The sequence below is a fragment of the Cyclopterus lumpus genome, chromosome 16, assembly GCF_009769545.1.
Source record: "Cyclopterus lumpus isolate fCycLum1 chromosome 16, fCycLum1.pri, whole genome shotgun sequence".
Taxonomy (NCBI): Eukaryota; Metazoa; Chordata; class Actinopteri; order Perciformes; family Cyclopteridae; genus Cyclopterus; species Cyclopterus lumpus.
Window position 1 is genome coordinate 9,347,330 of NC_046981.1, and position 20,445 is coordinate 9,367,774.

General features: G+C 43.0%; 1 protein-coding gene across 3 annotated transcripts; it reads right to left on the reverse strand.

The window, feature by feature from the left end:
* Positions 1-1,289: 1,289 nt before the first annotated feature.
* Positions 1,290-20,285, reverse strand: setd2 (SET domain containing 2, histone lysine methyltransferase). 3 transcript variants are annotated; one of them, XM_034552981.1, is made up of 22 exons: positions 19,884-20,284; positions 18,457-18,578; positions 15,413-15,434; positions 11,149-15,323; positions 10,890-11,021; positions 10,450-10,578; positions 10,209-10,332; positions 10,020-10,097; positions 9,838-9,935; positions 9,512-9,644; positions 9,224-9,358; positions 9,008-9,136; positions 7,779-8,855; positions 7,610-7,658; positions 7,209-7,533; positions 6,220-7,087; positions 5,767-5,892; positions 5,073-5,209; positions 4,875-4,986; positions 3,813-3,887; positions 3,603-3,704; positions 1,290-3,027 (listed from the first exon to the last, which is right to left on the reverse strand). In XM_034552981.1, the coding sequence occupies exons 2-22, from the start codon at positions 18,483-18,485 to the stop codon at positions 2,866-2,868; spliced, it is 8,217 nt and encodes a 2,738-aa protein (XP_034408872.1). In that variant the 5' UTR covers positions 18,486-18,578; positions 19,884-20,284; the 3' UTR covers positions 1,290-2,865. The 3 variants fall into 3 exon arrangements, with proteins under 3 accessions (XP_034408872.1, XP_034408871.1, XP_034408873.1); XM_034552980.1 differs by lacking the exon at positions 18,457-18,578 and having other exon boundaries at positions 19,884-20,285; XM_034552982.1 differs by lacking the exons at positions 15,413-15,434; positions 18,457-18,578.
* Between the last annotated feature and the right edge of the window lie 160 nt (positions 20,286-20,445).

The following is a 20,445-nucleotide window of genomic DNA, read 5'->3' on the forward strand; positions in this document are numbered from 1 at the left end:
ATAACTTTGATAAGTCAGTGCTCTTTTGTTGTAGCAGAAAGACCCAAGATGATGCTTCTTGATGCTGTAGATGAGTGATTCTCCTCATGTGTGCGTGCTTGTGCAGTTGCTTAGAGAGTAACGTCTGCTGAAGAGACTAGTTAGCAAGCAAGCAGAGAAACTGAGAGGCTAAGTAATAATGATTAAAATAGCTAAAACGGATGGATCAACTGTTAAAATAATAACCCTAAAGTATAAACAGCTGACAGAGTTGGATACTGAACTACTCAGTAGACGGTTCTGCTCAGGTTTAGAAGTACAAATGATTCAACATTAGGTTGATACTTATAGAAGTCCTATTAGATATCTCTAATAGTAAAACTCTCCAGGGACCTAAACAATTAGCAGTTGAGCATAAAATCAGGCATTGCTCAAGTAAATTGGATATTATATGCCTTTGTGTTTAAAGCAACTGAAACAGTATTTTTTCCACCGAATGGCAAAAACCCTTTTTTAACGTGTGTGAAAATGACTGGACCACAAAGTCCTGGAGACATTTCTGTCACCATAAAAAACTTGATGAATTACACAGTGAGGGAGTTTGGATATTTTTTTAATACACTTCTCCATATCAAGGGAATTAGTGTGAAAGAACATTTCCTTTTCCAAAACCCGTGAGGTAAATCAGTAAGGAGGAATTTGGTCATTCGAGGGGGAAACTAATATAATAGCTTCATCCAATACGTTCGGGAGGAAAGTTTCCTCTTTCTCTCTTGAGGCACAATCTGATTCCTGCTCCCACTCAAATCTGTTTATGATCTTTTTGCATTCAGTTGTAAGTGGGAGCAGGCATCTTGCATGGCCTAGGGCCGCGTTAGATGCCGTCACACACTCCAGACGGGACTGCTTAACTGCGGTCTGGAGCACACAGGCATCGGGCTGCGGAATGTGCATACGCTGGGAGGGGGGTTGGGACCCGAGAGAGAGGGGAAGCACAGCAGCGCCTCTCTTCACTCGTCACGGGGCTCCATATTTAGAACACACTGAAGGTCTCTAATGAAGGCAGTCGATAACTTGGATTCCCTTTACTGGGGACAAACATCTGGCTCAACGCTGCGTGTGCGCTGTCGTGGCATTCCTGCCATGTGCACCGCTTATTAGAGGAGGTAGACAATCTAAAAGAGGGCTGTGTGTGCACTCGGCAGTTAATCATGTATCACGAGATCTCACTCACGTCGTCGTGGATCTGTTGTCTCTCTGACCGACACCCAAGTGAACCCAATTCAAATTGCACAGCTGGGAAACGGATATCATTTTACAAAAGGTTTTATTTTTTAAAATGTTTGTACACTCGGTATGACAATGTGCTTACACAATACTTACAGTTGAGTAGGGTGAAACTTACTTTGTACATAGAAAAATAATAACAAAAACAAAAACAAGCAAACACATGAAAATCTCCCCCACCACTGAAATAAAATAGAGGGCTGAGTCCGTGGGGTCCTACGTTTGACAGACTGATGTGGGAGAGCATCAGGAGGGCTGAGCTGGTGAGGATGAGTGGGTGGGCTCCCTGTGCTCCCTGACACTACTCTCCTGCATACAGCTTGTCATTTTACACATTATTTACACTTTCAATCATGAAATGAGTCATTTTACAAAGTGTCTGCTTATTTAAACATTCCCAAAACTATTATTCAATATATTCACATATAAAGCAATATACATATGTTGAAACTTTGTTTAATGCAATTTAATCAAATCGGTGACCTAATGCTAATGAAATTACGTTGACAACCGTAAAAATCGTGGAAATTAACATGTGAGTTTGTGGACAACGCTGGCCTAAGTGTTGTCTAACTAAGACTAACTGTGATAAAAAAGAACCGGAACACACAAGATGTTTAGAAACGGTTAAAACTGCAATGCTACAACCTGGATGTTCAGCATCATTCCTGTAAGAAGAGGAAACCAGGCAGAACAAGATGGGATCGGGGTTGGACTGGAAACAGCACATCAAACATGGCGTTGAAACCCTGCACCCGTTATAATACATAAATTAATAAAAGACATATTGATCACCTTGCCAACCTGCTGGTTATTGGCTGATCCCTAAGTGTGTTGTGAGTAAAAGCTCATCTCATATTACACGAAGCAGGAGACATGAAAATGTAAGATTTTCCATAAGGATACCACTCAAACCTCAGCCTACATCATGCATTCATAAAACAACGGAGGCTCCAAAGTCTTGTGGCTAAGAAGGCAGGGTTTGAGGAGCGGAAGCTTGGACCTCCACAGCCCAGTTAAAAGCAGCACCAGATAGAGTCAGTGTCAGGAGGTTGAAGCGTGCACAAGAAAAGGAAGTGGGAGGGGAAAAGCACTGGACTGTTCTGTCATTGATCCATTTTAACAGTGGAAAGTAACAAAGAGACTGATGAATATGAGACCAACGCTGATTCCAATCCTCATTCAGGGCCAGAAGAGTTTAAAATGTGGAATTGAGGTGACCATCTTGGGAACATTTAGGAGCCACAAATGAAACAAACTAAATGCTTAAAAAAAAGAAAGAGAAGAAATCAAACAGTCAGTGAAAAGATTAGTCTCTGTAGCACCCCGCAGCGTCATCAGAAAACTGCACCTGGAGTTTTTGGGTCGTTCAGCGACACTCAAGTCTCAGTCAGTCTCGAGATCAGGGCTCCTTCGTGATCCACGGGGCCTGGAGAGCCTTTTGGGCAGCAGTGCAATTCTTCTTCGTCATAAATATGCGCAAGAAACTACTTCACAGCTCAGGCTGGCCAGTACATACATGAAGGAGTGAATGGAAAGGCAAATCTGTGCTTCTCCTGTGCTAGAGCAGGATAAGTGTAAAGTCTGTGGCTTCTGAGGCTAGTCCACCTCTGTGTCCTCCTTGGGCCTGTACACGGTGCCAAATCGCTGCATGTACTTCTTGATGTACTCCTTGGTCTTGTGCTTCACGTTCTCATTACACTCAAGGTCCTCGGGATTATTGCAAGCTTTCAACTCCTTATTCATAACTCCGTGAGTGAGCTAGAGGAATGGTGAGAGGTGAGGAAAGAGTTAGACATGTTTCTTGTAACAAGATTACAGTAAATTATATAATAACAATGTATGCAAGTTGTCGTAGAGTCTGTTGTTTGGTTAATGCTCTTTTAGAGACTTTGTCCTACAATAAAATGCAATCTTTAAAAGAGCAAGGGCCAACTCGTCCTTTTGTTTATTGTGCCCGTGTCCTCAGAGTCGTGGTATGTCCGAGTGGCACTCACTACATACAGAATCCATGGAAAAAGAATGCTGCCCTTTGAAGAAACACTGCTTGAAAAGAGCTTTTACAAAAGGAGAGGGAGATAATAGTTTACATTTACAATGTGTTTTTAGTCTCTTCCAAAGACACAAAAACATTTGGCTGGAAAAAGAATTTGTTGGAGCCCAACAAATTAGTTCTGGTTTGAGGGTAACTTTGAAAACATTTCCTTTAAAGTTAAAAGTGGACCAATACTTTCATTGTGCTCCGACTGCGTAGAGGCCAAGGAATGGTTTACAACATATCTGCATTAATGGTAGATCTAACAAGACGTGGCAACAACATATTGTTTAATTTGTACCTTTCTAGCCAGGTGTTTGAAATCTTCGGTGTTGCTGATGCGTCCAAGTTTGCAGTCTGGCTTCCGAAAAGGATTTAGACATGTCACTATGAACTGGGACATCTGAGTAAAAAAAAAAAAAACAGACACACAGAAAAAACATTTTGTTAAAAATAGAAGAATATATCAAGAAGAGGTTTTGAATATTAAATCCCGTTTACAAAGGCTCACCTCTTTGCGAAATGTCTCTTTACTCTTTTTAGCCAGCTCACTAGAAGTGTCTGCTTCAGCTGTCTTTGTGGAAAACTGTAATATAACAATGGAAGAGATGGATAAGATGAGGAGAAACACTTATTTAGTATAAGAGAGTAATATCATAGTATAGAGACATAACCTAGCAAAGTCATTTTCTACAATTAAAACCACAAGTGAGGCCACACCTGTGCATCAGCTCAATCAAACACAAACAACTGGCTGCAAAACAGTAGCTATCAAGGTCAGTGGGGCATCAAACAGCACCTGCTCACCAGCTACTTGACACAAAGCGGGGATATCCTGCCAGGATGCTGCCACTCAGGCCCCAGCCTTCAACAACAAAGGCAAGCAGGCAACAGCTGACTGCCGATACCCACAACAAAGTGGTGAGGATCAAAAGCAAGCGCCAAGGATTCACACAAACCAAGTGCCAGGGCAAGGACTCCAGAACATTTGGGACGCTTTACAACTGTGGAGCATGTGCCTAGTGCTGGATGTGAACACCCACACCGTCTAAACACATGCATCTGGGATATGGGCCATGACATTGTCGCTGTTCTTGGCTGTTCTTTTTTAAAGGGACACTGATGTACTTAAACTATACAACAAGAAACCACAAATGAATGCTAGGTCATCCAGATGGTTTCTAATATCCTCAAAGACAGGATAGGGAAAGAGGGAAGACCAACGAGGCAGAGGAAGAAATGAAGAGATGAGCTGAGCCCCCCCCCCCCTCAACCCCCCAGCTGAGCAGGGGGTGGAGTGAGTGGTATTCCTCTTCAAATCTTTGTCTTTATGTAGATTTTGATGACGCCATTTTGCAACTCATCAACGAGCACATAACACTCGCTGAATATGGCGTCGTCCTGAGGTTATCCCCCTAGAGACACAGCTGCAAGTAATCTCTTCAGCAGCATCTTTCAATTACTTGAAGGAACAAACACTAGAACAATGTTCTGCATCCAAGCACACACTTTATGGGAACCAAACAAAAATGTGAAGCACACTTTGAAGATCACTGCAAAAAAAAAAGCATACCTTGGAAGGATTCTCATCATAGGTGGGAGTTCCCAGGTCCATCTCAGATTCATGGTCAACACTAGTGTTGTCACTACATCCATCCCAGTTTGGAGGGTCCCACTGTGTTTGCCTAATGCACAGAGGAAAGTAATGTTTGATAGAAATGCAATGATGGGAAGTTCTAGATGCATAAGCACACTTCACAGCAATAGCTACCTTGAGGCAATATGGTAGTAGTAGATCTTGCCCTCAGGATCGCGGGCCACTTTCCAGTTGGGTGGTAGGACGATGGTTTTGGGTTTGGGGGGAGACGGGGGAGGCAGGTCTATCACATTGTTGGGTACAATCATTTCCTGGAGATTAGAAGAAATGGAGAATAGGTATCAGCAGCAAATACGTAGCGTTTCTCTTTGAAGTACCTCTCTTAGATTTTGCGAGGATAAAGAACCCGATTCCCTTTAGCTGCATGTTTAAATGTGGTTTAAAGTCATATATGACGGCATCGCGTTTAGATTCTCATTTACAAATGTAGCCTATTGAGTTTTTCATTATTTATTCCATCTTAAAAGTCACTTTGTCATGACATGGACAGGACCCACAAACTGTAGCTAGTAAGAGCTTCATAATTTAGATATATACTACCACCTTGTGGCAACACTGAGACAATAGGTTTCCTTAGAATCACATATAGCATAATTCAGAATTTCTAAAAATCCCAAAGCAGAGACTTAATAATAAACTGTTGTATCACATCCCTCAAAACAATGACTACATGTGAGAAGATAAATATATCTTTCCTTCACAAATATTCATTTGGTTTGCAGTTGTGAATGATCAGTCAGTAAGTTACGTCTTGCCCCATCGTCCCTTTTCAAGTAAAAACACCATTTAGACAGTGTGTATGAATTACCTGTTGGACAGTTTGGGACGTGACAATGGTGGTGACTGTGCCACCCTGCTGCACCACCACTCCCTGCTGATGGGCAGGATACACAGGCTGGCCATGAAGGTAGCTCGCTGTGGGTTCAGTGTACGCCTTCAGAAACACAAAACACAAATCAGATTACACAGTTACTATGGACATCCAGAAATCACATTCAATAACAATGTATCTGACACATGAGGGATTACGAGTTTGCAGCAATGCACAAGCAATAGAGTTATATGATTGTTGTACAGAGATGGCGCCTTTCTTTTCCACACCATATTTATATGCTTCCGTTTAAAGCTTAACATGCTGCTGAAAAACACTCAAATCGGTTAGGCCAATTATGTTACTATTACAGTAACATATCAAGTCCAACATCAAACATTTCCAGCCAAATCCCCAGAGGATATGAGCCCCGGGCAAAGAGCACCCTACCTGTATGACGGGAGCGTTGGCTTGTGGGTAGGCGGTGGGGATGCTGTAGATGGTTTGGCATGGCTGACCCTGGTAATAGATGGCCGTCTGTGTCTGAGCCTGTGCTGGGGCTGTGGCATACTGCTGTGCAGGCTGTGTCTGCACAGTCACCGTCTGCTGAGTTGTGGGATCCCAGAGAGTGGTGTAGCTCTGCTGGCTCTGTAACTGAGGGGCCACCTGGGCGGGAACAGAGAGTACAGCTACGCCTGCATCCTGAGTTGCTACAGTTGGCTGGGAATACTGTTCGGGGTTGCCAGTGGCGAGGTCGGTGGTGGAGATGTGCTGAGAAAGATTAGCGACGGGAGGGGCCTGGGAAGTGGAGGATGGAGAGGACAGCCCCAGGTCTGAGATAAGATGCTGAGGAGGTGTCTCTTCATAGTTCAGGGTGGGATCAACCGGAGGGGTAGGAAGCAGTACTTTCCCTGCATTGGGGTTTGTAGGGTCCACAAAGGTCTGGATGGGATATCCAGTAGGGTAGGTTATGAAGCCAGGGCTGGAGGCATAGACCAAAGCAGGGTCATAAGCCATAGTTTGGAGCTGAAGCTGCTGTTGCTGCTGTTGTTGCTGCTGAAGCTGTTGCTGCTGTTGTTGTTGTTGTTGTTGCTGCTGCTGCTGAAGCTGCTGCTGCTGCTGCTGCTGTTGTAGCTGCTGCTGCTGTTGCTGCTGCTGAAGCTGTTGCTGCTGCTGAAGCTGCTGCTGCTGCTGAAGCTGCTGCTGTTTCTGGGCTTCCCGCTGAGCAACCTCCTGCTCGAACAGCTTTCTGCGCTCCTCTGTGGACAGCTTGTTGCGCTCCTTGCCCCGTGTCTTGCTGCTGTTTGATGCGTCAAACCTTAGGAATCCAGAGAACAAGACCACAGATGAATGCCAAAAGTATATTATGATATTACCAAGATTACAGTATGCTTTGAAGACACTCTTCACAATGTTATCCCAATCACAATAATTCTTACCGTTCTTCAGTGCGTCGGCTGCTCCTCTCGTAGGATGATGGTGGTGAAGCTGAGCGTCTCCTCCGTCTCTCTGTGCTGCGTTGTGGAGTTTTGTCAGAGACTCTATCACGGTCTCGATCACGGTCCCGTTCTCGATCGCGGTCCCGGTCTCGGTCTCGGTCGCGATCCCGATCCCGGTCTCGGTCCCTGTCCCACTCTCGATCCCTGTCTCGGTCATAATCTCGCTCTCTGTCACGTTCTCTCTCCTTCTCTCGCTCTCTTTCACGTTCTCGGCTACCAGAAGTTGTACGTGGCGTCAAAGCTGCATCTCGATCTCGGCTGCGATCTGTGAGACAATATAGTTAGCCAAAATCAAATGGAAAACAAACCTAGGCCAAAAGTTAGCATTGGACCAAATTTACCATTTGCTTCTTTTTCCACCTGACTCTTCTTTGGTATTCTGTACACCTCCTGAAAGGGCGAGCACAACTTTGATTTCAAACTTCGGAAAACACTAGTATGCAAAGAGATTATATTTCTTTACATGTTTCATAATATCTGCCTTTAAAAAGGGAATTGGTTTGTGCTCACCTTCAGATCCTTCCAGCTGTCCAGAAGCCTGGCAGCCATGCCGCTAATGTCCAATGCACCGAGTTGGGTCTCCTGACTCCTCTCACTCTCCACATCTGAGACACCTTCCTCCTCATCCTGAGAAGGAGTTCCTATCACTGATGGGTCCGCGGGGGTCGCAATAACCTCAGAGGGCACACTGGCCTCTGGGGTCTCAGAGCTTGGGGCTGCATCAGTGGTAGATTCACCAGGTTGCACCTCACTGCCTGGAGGTTTCTCCGCTTCTTGTGTCTCTGCCTGGGACTCCATATTCTCTAAAGGCCGCTCAGGTGGAAGATCAGCATCATCTGTTTGGATCGACTGACTCTCTGGCTCGAGAACTTCAACGGTGGGTTGGTCTCCTTCCAGTTTAGCCTTTTCTGTCACCGGCTGACTGGTCTTCTCCTCCCCACTTTCCTGTTCTTCACAAGGCTCTTTTGGCCCCTCAAGTTCACCCACATGCCCCTCACTCGGATCCGTTTTCATCTCAATCTCATTCTCCAAATCTAGTTCAATTTTTTCTTTTACCTCCTCAGTTTGATGTTGTTGACTGTTTAAACTCAACCCCGTCTCTTCCTCTTTCTCCCCTTTGATTGGACCTTCCTCTTTCACCGAGTCTTCCATTGTTTCTTTTGTTGGCTCTGCAGCTTCACATACAGGCTCTGCCTTCAACTGTTTGCCTTCAGGAAGTCCTGAATGTGAGGATGCATCTTCTTCCTCATCATCATCGTCCTCCTCCTCTTCCTCCTTCCCATCAGATGCTTTGCTAGCATCAGAGAGAGCACTGTCCAAACTGTTTTCACTGATGATTTTAAGGCGGCGGTACACAGCAGGTTTTGGCGTGTCACCATCCAATTCTGGTCCCAGTTTGGTGGAGGACCCATCAGGAGTGTTGAGGGGTGTTTGAGCACGGGAGGTGTTCTCACTGGAGTAGCCATCCATCTCAGCAGGGTGAGGGAGAGTTTTTGTCTGGGCCCACCGCTGGATGAAGCTCAGGACTCTGCTCTCTTCCAACATGTTCTTAGTAGAGATAGGCAGCACAGCCAAGGTCTTCATAATCTGGCAGCAGAATCATATAATATTAGCAATCAAACAGAAAAGGGCTGTGTAAATAACGGTGCAGGCTCTGAGGACTTTCAAATTCCTTGTTATTTCAGTGAGACGTAACAACATTATGAATGTTTTAATGCAAACTCAATGGCATATGTCACCTCTAACTGCAGTTTGTTGTTATTAGCACTGTTGCCTTTGGCTTCAGAAAGCTCAACCATGAAGATCCACAGCAAAGATAATCCATGATGGTCCAGGAACTGCTTCAGGCATGATGGATTTTGAGTATCCTATGCAACACAAACATGTATATTACTTGATGCAAATGATAACAAATACCAACAATATAAAACAGGCATCAACCACTCATGTCATACCTGTATGAGCTTAAAACAGATGAGTTTCTGCTCCATGGTTTCCACTCGGACCATTAGCCTGCAGAGAGCCACCACCTGTTTCTCATCGTAAAGGCCTTCTCCATTCTCCAATAACGCCTCAAGCTCTTCATCAACCTGAGGAAGGACAAAGTTATGTCATCGTCGCAAATAACACATTTTACTTGGAGACATTTTAGACAGAGAGAAATTTGGAACCATATTAACATTACTGGCAGCCAGATGTAAACCAATGTGAAGACCCTTTGAAATATGACTGAAAGCACTGACCGTGGTGAGAGCATTCTTTCGACTGCGGTCTTTTTTCATCTTCCCTCCAGCTGCCCGAACACTAACTCTGTTCTCCCCACCCAGGAAGCCTCTGCAGCTGGGTGCTCCACAGAAGCATTTCTGTGCTTCTTTGCTGGAGAGACAGATACAATAAAAAGGTGAAATAAGCATGTGCAAAGCCATTAATTAGGTTAAATAAACACACTTTAATAATACATCTGAAGATGTTTAAGTATCACAACATAACATAACTGTTCCCAGACATGCAACACAAACAGAAAGCACAAAAAGCATGGAGAAAAGGAATAACTGCAGAGAAACAGTACCCATATCTCTGGAACTGGTAGTCAAACGTCAGTTCAGTTCCTGCAGTGACCACCTTGGAGGTGAAGAACCCGACTCTAAGCTGGCCATTGACAGTCCACTGGATAGGAATAAAAATCATCATTAGGCAAGTCAGCTTTCAGTAAGTTAACCAGAAAGAGTAATGTTTATTTTGCCACTGTACCTTCTGGGTCTCACAGTTGGGCTCGCAGCTATGGTTCATAAACCGAGAGCAATTACCCTTCAGCGTTGCATCAATGATCTGAAGAGACATAATTCAATGTCAACTATTTCTACCACTTTACCTGAATCATGAAGCCTGATTGCAGTTTAAATATTAACATTAAGTGCAATGTGTTATATCATCCCATACCTCATTATTCTTTAGAGACATGAAGTAGTAGTGGATGTTCTTGTTGCGAGCAAATTCTTTCACCCTTGTTTTGAACTCCTTGTGGTCCAATACCTCCCCGCAGTATTCCAGCACAAAGGTGTTTCTAAAATATAGTTTAAAATATAATAAAACAATAAAAATGGAGTAGGTAGCTCCACAAATACAGTCTTTGTAAATATTGTAATTTGACATGCAAGGATAACATTTTAAAACGGCTTACGAAGCCAACTCTCTCGCTGCCCGTAGACCCCAGCCCTTGTCTTCTGTGAGGATAACCTCAAAGTCTGCATGTAGTTTCTTCTGGAAGCGTCGGTTGGAGCAGTAGGCTCCATTCAGGCACCGTGAGGAGCTGAAAAAAACAGGATCAGTTTTGATTACAAATCACCATATTTTAACAGGTTTAACTCTGTTGTTAAATTGGATGAATGAGGATGTTAAAAAGCATGATTTATACTGATTCTTGTCCAACACTATATTTTACTATTGCAAAAGCAACAACGTGTGTTAGGTAGTTGAAAATCAGATACAAGTATTTTAACAGGTTTTGTCTCTACTAATGCAATCATTTTACTACTAATTCCAATAGGTTTATAAATACACTGTGTATAAAAACATTGCATTCTGAGATGTCGTCACAGCTTTAACTAATAATCTACTTACCACTCAATCATCAGCAGCCGGTTTAAACAGTCTTCCCCGCATGCCAATACTCCCCTTGAACGCTCCTCTCTAGGCAGCACCGGGCATTCACATTGCATTCTCTTGATATCTCGATGAGATTTGCTCTTTTTTCTGTAAAAAGACATTAAAAAAACGTTCAACACTCTCAAGCCTGAAAGCACTTGAATTTCTCTTCATTATGAGGTTACTTTTTTTTAACAAAGAAAATAATTTGTTCTCAGGCTGGACAACAACTTACCTCTCAGTCAGATACATGTTTTCCTCAATCAAGTCAAAGTAAGGTGGCATCTTCTTAGATCTGGCACACTCTTTCCATCTATTGCTGTCTCGAAAGTCTCGCAGATTGAGTGTCGGACGCTGCACCTCATCTTTGACATGACTTTCCTTTGGGACGTCAGCATCTCTTTGACGCTCCCTTTTGCCTGCCGGCCCAGCTTCCGCCTCATTGTCTGAATCAGACTCAATCTCAGGCCGCCTTTTCTTGGGAGGGCCCCGGCCTCTATGGGGTCTGAAATTGTCTTCTCTAGGGGGGTCAGGCACAGCTGAGCCCCTGCTATTGCTGCTTATTTCATGCCCTTGTACAAAGCTTGATGACCCAGGAGTGTGAAGTCCCCTGCATTCAACAGCCATTTTACTGAGGTCAGATAGTTTCTCTCCACGGTAATCATCGTGGTCATTAGTTAGAGAGTCAGGATGAATTTCACCTGCAAGATCCTGATAATGTTCATGCACATGGAGGTAGGGTTGTCTGCTAGTCTGTGTGTTTGGGGGTTGGTGGGTCCATGTGGCATTACTCTGCCTTTGCTCCTGTTCCTTGAGAGAGGATTCAGTCAGTTTAGTGTTTGGTATCTGTGGCCCATGACTGCTATCAGGCTGCTGGTATGTACTACTGGGCTGCTCTGATTGCGTAAAATCCCAACCCAGGCTGAATCCGTTCCTGTCATTGACATTGTCCGCAGCGGCGAAATCATCATGTTGGTAATACACCCTGTCACCTCTGCTGCTTATATTATGCTGTTTGTGCCCTGGCTCAGACTGTCTGGAGTTATCGAGGCTGTGGGTGTGATCTGTGACACTGCCATGGGCACCAATAAGACCCGCCGTGTACAGCTGTGCACTGACGGAGCTGGAACCCTCCGATTGACTGGTGCTATCAATCATATTACTCTGGGATTGACACAACCTGCTGCTATGAAATAATTCGTTCACACCAACACATGGAGCAACGGTCTCCATGAACGCGGAAGGACTCCCCTGTATTTGTTGTGTGCCTGGATTTGGGATTTCATTGATATTCACATTCTGCAGATCGGAAATACTCAGACTGCACGAGGAAGCTCCAGTGTCATGTGAATTCATTGTTAGGGAAGAATTCTTTGGCACCACCACGACAGAATGCAATCGTTTTATAGCCTCGCCGCAATCCGAGTCATACTCCGAGTTGTCACTATCACTGATCTCGCTCTGTTCTCCTAATGCATGCTGATGAAGTAATGCTTTCTTACTCAATTTGTTTTTCGAGCTGCCCTTGGATTTGTCTTCACGATCATTGCCATTCCAACTCTGCATCTTTGCATCTTGGTCAACCTGTGATGCATCATTGAGGTGCAGAGGCTTGTCTGTGTTTGCTTTTTGAGAAACACTCAGTTTTAAGTCACAGTGGTCAATGCTGGTGCTCGCTTGTGAGGGCTCATTTTGGTCTTTGTATTCATCGGTCATGTCTGAGACAACTTCCTGCTTAGACATCTCAGTCTGCTTCACCAGCATGGAATGTTGCTGAACAGTATCTTTCATGTCAGAGTCTTGTTGGGTATTGTCTCTAGAAAACTCAATTTCTTTGACAGAGATTACTTTTTTTACACTAGGCTTACTTTCGGCACAAAGTGTCCTCTGTGAATTATCTCTCTCTGAGGTGTCCTGCCCGACAATATCCCATCGGGACTTTTTGGTACTACTGCTGCTCTTTTTAACAGTATCCATATTTTGCTGTTCAAGTGTCAACTGACCATCAGATTCAAGACACGGTGAATCAAATATGAACGGCGTAATTGTGCCAGACGGCATCTCGACTGTCAAAGCTTGAACAATCTCTGGTTTAGAGTTCTGCTGGACAACGTGGGAGACAGGTAAACCAGCTGTGTCAAGTGAGGATGGCCCGAGTGAACATTCAACAACTTTCTTGTCCTGGCTGCATATTATACTATCATTACTACTGCATGCATTTAAGTCAGCTGCATTTGAGTTCACATGTGGTTGAATATTAGAAGAGGGTTCATCCTTCACATTGGTCAAATTTTCAAGGGCTGCATTTTCATGCTTTAGGCTTTCACTTATGGTTACAGTTGAGGTCTCAACATCAAGATCCGATTTAGTTTCTTTTGATGTCTTGGATGACGACTCTTGCAAACTCCTCTCAGTGCATGAGGCAAACTCCATAAAATCCTGACCACAATGTTCAATTTCAACTTGTGATTGTTCTTTTTCACTCTGGGAACATGTGGCATTTGTACATGGTGGTGCTTCGCCAGGGCTGTGAAATATGTCATTTGATTGTCTTTCATGTCTGCTGGTTTTCTGAGAAGATCTAGAAGGGGTCATCTGCTTCGAGTCTGGCCTGCTGGTTTTCTTTAGTGAGTTTTTACAGTTCTCCTCCAAGCCAGAGCTTTTGCAAGAGGCCTGTGATTTTCCCTTATGATCTGCCTCAGTGTCACTAGAGCTGCTTTTTTGACGTCTTTCATATGTTTGAGAGTGGGTATGCATACTGGAAGAAGAGGATTTGCTGTTGGTCTCTGACTTGTGATGGGCGCTAGATTTACGGTAACTGGAGTCCAGATCAGGTGAGCACTTGCGCTGGGAATCAGAGTCTGATAGTCGCTTTGAAGTCCTTTCAGACTTTGACAATTGTGTTCTTTTATCCAACTCTGAAGAGTGAGGAGAATTTGCAGATTTAGCGGCTTTCTCCGATTTTGAGTAGGAAGATGATTTAGACTCTTTATATGAGCTTGAATATGTTGACAATCTACTGGAGTCACTTGTCCTTGTCCGTGTCTTCCTGTGGTCATCCTCAGAGTCAGAACTGTCACGAGTTCTGTCAGTGCGAGAGCGAGAACGTCTTCTCTCTCTACGTGGAGAACTACGGTGAGATCTTCGATCAGAATCATGATAGTATGACCTTTCGGAGCGAGATCCTCTGTCGCCTCGGGATCTCTCTGATCTGGAGTGAGATGAACTTGTTCGCGACCCTCTTGATCTAGAACGTGATCTAGACCGGGACCGTCTGCGATCTTTGTCTGATCGAGATGAACGTGAGGATGTGTGTCTGGAATCACGGTCTGTTTTGGAGTAACTAGAAGACCTTTCATGGTTCTCTGACCGCTTAAAGGAACTTTTTTCCTTTTCCTCCACATGTGAACCAGAGGAAGACTTTTTTACCTCTTTGCTTTTGCTGTCAGAGTTTCTTCTACTTTTAGACTCAATGGATTTGCGACTAGAAGACATTTGGCCTGAATCTCCATCAGATTCTGAGCCAGGGGGAGCACTATCAGATTGGGACCTGGTTTTCCTTTTGTCTACCTTACTGTCCTGCTCAGCACTGCTGGAACTCTCTCCATCTTTTCCTGAGGAAGCAGGTGGCTTCTTGAGGCTAGGGGTTACCCTCGTCTCAGGGGCTTCAATGTGAGAATTCTCAGATGGGCAGACACTGACGACATTCTGAGGCTGGGGTACAGGAAATTCAGTTACACTTGTTGGTTTCTGTAGAACCTGCAATTGAGGAGAGAGAGGTTCTTCCGGCATAACAGCTGTTGGTTTCTGTAGAACCTGCAATTGAGGCGAGAGAGGTTCTTCTGGCACAACAGATGTTGGTTTCTGTAGAACCTGCAATTGAGGAGAGAGAGGTTCTTCTGGCACAACAGATGTTGGTTTCTGTAGAACCTGCAATTGAGGAGAGAGAGGTTCTTCCGGCACAACAGATGTTGGTTTCTCCTCAGTCACAGAGACACTTAGAATTTGCTTCTTGAAATGCATTTTAGCTAAATCCGTTTTCAGTAAATCCGTTTTCAGTATGGTGGCTGAGCAGACTGGTGTTTGAGAAGGTGTCTCGGTTATTGTCGGCACCATGGGTGTCTGGTTTTGCTCAGTTGGGCTGTCCGTATCCTGCTCTTCGTTGTCTGAGGTTGACTGTAATGAGGCAGCGTTAGGCTCAGCAGCAGACTTGTCAGGACTGCTAGGGATGAAGAATGGGCTCTGCAGTGGCTTCTTGGTTGGTGCGAAGCTGAAGGACACTTTCTGACGACCCTGATCTTCTAAGTTGACCTTCATCTTCGTCCCTTTAGGCAAGAGATGGTTGGATAGCATGACTCTGGGAGACAGGCTTTTGATTAGAGCTGCCTTGGATAGGCCCTCCACCGTCACCTACAATAAAAAGGGAAACCATTTGTAACTTGAGTTTTTTGACAAACTGGAAATTAGACGTAGGGGTCATCAATTTTGTTTAAACTTACCGAGGCACCACTCCCCTCCTCTCTTTAGTTATACATTAGCATCATGGTAACATAAAAAAAGAGGAAAAACAAAAATCAATTTACACAGTTCATGCAGCACAACAACCCTAACCCTTATTCTTCCAAAATATTTAAAATAAAAGGACTACGGACTGAGGTCCCTAAGGACCCCAAGAAGAAACTAGAAGAAACAACCATCACAGCAAAATGTATTTAGAAAATATAACTGGTTGCATAATTAGTCATCTGAAGAAAATAAAAAGTTGAAAGTTGTGTTTGCTGCATCTGTGCCCCTACCCCCCTGATAGTATGCGATACTTAAAAATAGGACCTTCGGCAAACATTGCATATTTGATTGTATCTATTAAAACTGCAATTGCAACTTTTGACTGGGGCCTCCAGGGCCCCAACTCCTTGGTATTACATTTTTCACATTTTCTTATTTAATATATGGAAATAATGATATGAAGTCAGTAGGAACAAACTGAGAGACAATGTCATGAAAGATTGGAATGATAAAATAGAGCACTTGTTAGACATGACAAAAAGTAAACCTCTAGGTTGTAGGATGTGAAGAAGATCTGGATGGATACTAATCTAAAATTCTCAATGAAGCGTAAAGTGATGTGAACATGTCCTTGAACATATTGTCTTTGTGTCAAACGGTTAATGACTGAAGCGCAACACCTGTGGCCCAATCCACAAGCTTGTTAGGTGTTCTTTTTCTACCATCTGCTCCTGCAACTGTTTTTCTGTATATCTTTAAGTGATAGACTTCTATTTTCTGATATATTAATTTATTCTTGCATTAATAAATTGTGACAGCAAATAAGTAATATACTGGATTATCGCAAACTTCCCACGGAGAACCACCCAATGAAAAGAAACGGGGAATACGTGGCACAATGGTACATTATAACTTGAAAAAAAATCTAAACTGTGTTATGTAAATAACCCTCATTTTTCATTATGAATTTTTGTTGTGGTCTGACGACAGCATTTTCCATGACAATTTATAAATATTAGGGGGTTTCTTGCTTAACTATACATAAATACTCTATGGTGCTGATGGTCATGAATATTTCATCCACAAAAACTTGAGGCCAAGCGCTTAACTGCTTGTTCTTGGGACAGGACTGTAAGACAGCTCATTTTAAAATAAAATATTAATGGAAGAACCAACCGGTTCTAAAGCTACAGCTTTGATCAATAGCAGGAGCATGACTTTGGTGTAGCAGAAAACTGATGCACCGCAGTGCCCTCGATTGCGATCACAAATTTTCAGTAGTCACACCGGTTCACCTGACATGTAACATGTCATCTTCTGTGTGTGTGAAATAACGCTCTGTACTCCTCTTCGAGCGACATCACAACCGTAAAACATAACTAATTCAAAAAGTGGACAAAATAAATGAAGAGAACTATTGATTGTTTCTCATAAAGAAAAAGCTGCAGTGCTCGTTGAGCCGGTCCCTGAAGCTGAAAGATTGTCGATTGCCCCTTGGGACTTTCTATGCCCGTATAACCCAACATCTTTGGCAGAGATGGCCTCATCTAAGAAAAAAAGATGTGCATCAGCATATTCATTCCTATTTATAATAATCTAAATATGATGAAAAAATTAACAAGGTTTGTGGGAACCGATAAAAAAAAAGTAACGCTTAAACACATTATCGCAACTAAATGAAATAGTTAGGTGCACCAGTTTAAATATTGTAAAAAGTTAGTCTGGAGTAATGCACCAGGAAGAAAAAACAGGATTGTCATTCACCCTGAGGGCATGTCTCTTATTGAGAGGCTTCAGTGCTAAACAATGAGCCACCATGCAGTGAGAAGCAAAGACAGACCTTTTATTAACTATAAAATATGTAATAGCCTTGCTAGCCCAGTAATAGCCTTGCTTGAAAGACATACCATACCTTCATTGTCTAAGCTTTTTATGTCCTACTTAATTCAGAAATCCATTTGTGTAAGATAATAATTAAGCAATGGTTAGGTTAAGTGTCCCTAACCAAAAATGATGGCATGAACATGAATTTAACCATATTTATGATTTTGATAATTAATAAATCAATCAACTTCCAAACTACTGTTGTTTATTCCTAACACACAGAACAAGGGTGGCAATAACCTCCAACCCACATTATCATACATCTTAAATTGTCTACATTGCAGCCAAAAAAATAATGATGCCAATAGAAAGATATGCAGAGATGAATAGTTGGGTTTTTGTTCCTCCGTTTTCCCCATTATAGTGTGTGTATTTTCCTGGGTAGGCTCAATATGGGTGCTGAGCAACAAATGGGTCATTTAATCCTTTGGGGTTTTATTTTTTCCTTTTCTCTCTGTGACCTTCAAAATGAGACACTTCTGCTGTGACATTCTGTTGTATAGAAAGGGCTTTAACAATCAGATTACAGTCAAATGATTAATGGTCTAGGCCTACCAGACCAAGAACTTTGCATTTTAGCTTGATGTTGCAGGTGTATTTTTCACTAAATATAAGGATGATATTTCAACTGTATTGAAGAACTGTTTCATGTTTTATGGAAATAAACAGTGAGCAGCACTGAACATAACATCCAATAGCAAGCGTTGGATCCATGGTTTATGTATTGCGACTTAAACTGATACCATCTCACAGGACCTGGAATTACTTATCAAGTCTCCTTCCCTACCTACTAATGATGTAATGTTGTTCATGTAAGAACCATAAATTACATATCTTCACATTTTATTTAGAGGTGTTTCATTGTTACAGGCACTGACGGATGGATACAAGTATATGAAGACATGTTATTAAACATATAAATGAGCCACATTTTGCAGAGGATAGTCTTGTAGTTTGAATTGTAAAATAATTATCAGTGCATAAATAATGGCAATGCCTTGGGCTTGGGATGAGCTTGATATTAAGATGTTTTAATGGTAAATAAATGCACAGAATGCATCCAAAACAAAATACAATTTGGAAACTATATTAAAATTATTTTCAATTTCAAACAAGACATACACTGTGAGTTGCATGTTGTGCTGTCTAATACCTGATCTCTGATTTGAGCGGAGTGTCCATTGAGAAACTCGTCTAGGATTAGTAGGCCTGAAGAGGCTGCTGGCCAAGAATAATCCAAATCAGAGAAATGAGCCCTCCAAAGTGACGCCACACCTGACAAAAGAAAGATAGGGTTGCAATGAACTGAGTCTGGTTTGTCCACAACAGGTTACAGCTACTCTGTCAGGAACTTTTTGTAATGTTGGCCATGTCAAATAGAGGTTGACATATTAACTGCTGTTTAGGAGTGAATGAACACAGGCTTCCCTTCACGAGACTCCTGTTATCTGTCGTTGCAATGTGGCAGAGATAACATTACCAGTTTCACCTTTTAATATCAATGTATTTTATTTTCCCAGCTCTGTGGTCTCTTCTCGTGTCGCTTTGGTTACAACAAAAGTAAAGCTTAATAGTACTATCACGGTCGAAGATTACAAAATACTAAAAAAAAAAAACATGGATGCAGGGTGAGCTCAGAACACGCATCTCATTACCAGACATGTAACGTTAACGTGAAAGCAAGCGTAAGCAAATGGCCTTCAGAAAACAAAGGTTGTCTGTACAATGACGATTTAAGCGTAGTAACATCGGAGCCTTTTGTAGAGACAAACGGGGACTGTTTCGAGGCCAATTAGGGAACCAACTAAAGCATGGCCTGTGCGGGGGATTGGATCCAGCCTAAATATGGCCTTTAAAAAGGACGCTTCTGCCCACTGTGACCGGAGAATGTGTTGCAAACCGACCAACACAGTGAAATACTCCATCAAGATGTGCCAACTAGTCATACTACATCATATATATAAGTAGTAAGCTGGCAGGGGAGATGGCACGAACTTAACTGTTCGACTGTAAAGCTGATTTAATAAAATATATATATATATATATATATATCAGAAGTAGCTCAAGCTAAGCTAACGTGTGTCAGCTAACGTGAACAGAGAGCCATCTTTAAAGATGTTGTGATAAATACACGTCGTTAATGCTGACACGCGTGTACGCTCGGGAGTGCGATCCGTGTGACGTTTGGTGGGTTGTTTCGGTCACGGAGCAGAGGTAAACAAATTAGTTTATATACACGGTGACGGAACTCTACTAGCATCGGCGGCTAACGCGAGCTAGGTTAGCTAGCTGGACTAGCGGTCACTCGGCTAACGCTGCTGTTGATAACTTGTGTTTTACTATCGAAATGGAGAAAGTCAAAGTACTACGTGTCTCACGGAGACATCGTTACGTTTCTAACTGAATGAAGAAGAAATAACTGGTTTGAGTGTTTGGTTCCCTTTATACGACGCAGCCTCGAGCCTCTGCACCGGTTTCACTAGCATGCTAGCTGGTCGTGTTTTGTCTTGACTTGTGTGTAACTAAACCACACAACTTCACCTCATAACTAGTACAAACTGCACCTCACGGGGTACTTACTTTACGAAGTGCTTCAGGTCACAAGGTTCCTCCATCTTCAAAATCACCGACAATCGAGCCTTTTGGAAAACATCAAGCAACAATGTGTGCCGACGTCAAACCCACACGGAGCTGTCGGAGACGACGGTCGGCTGGAGGCTCCGCTCGTCAACTACCGAGCTCACAGAAGCTCACATAGTTAGTCAGGCGGAGGACAACAAACCTCCGAGGAAACCCAGCGACAGAAAGTGTCTCAGTTTGGTCCAATTGGTGGATTAGGATCGGAGTGACAACGACGATCTGCTTGAAGGATTGTCAACATTTCATTGAAATATCTTGTATTCCTCTGTGTCTCTGTGTGGCGGCTGTTCCAACAACATCACATGATGTGGGAGCGCGAACCTGGAGCGCAGTGCAGGTCCGAGCCAGAACAGAATTATATATATAATATTATTCCACAGATACATCTGAAAGCATCACACTGCCTTGTTATGAGGACAAACGTCAGGGAGGCCGAGAGTCAAACTGAATGGAAACAACTTTAATTGGTCTGAATTTCGACCTATAAGAAATATACACAGAT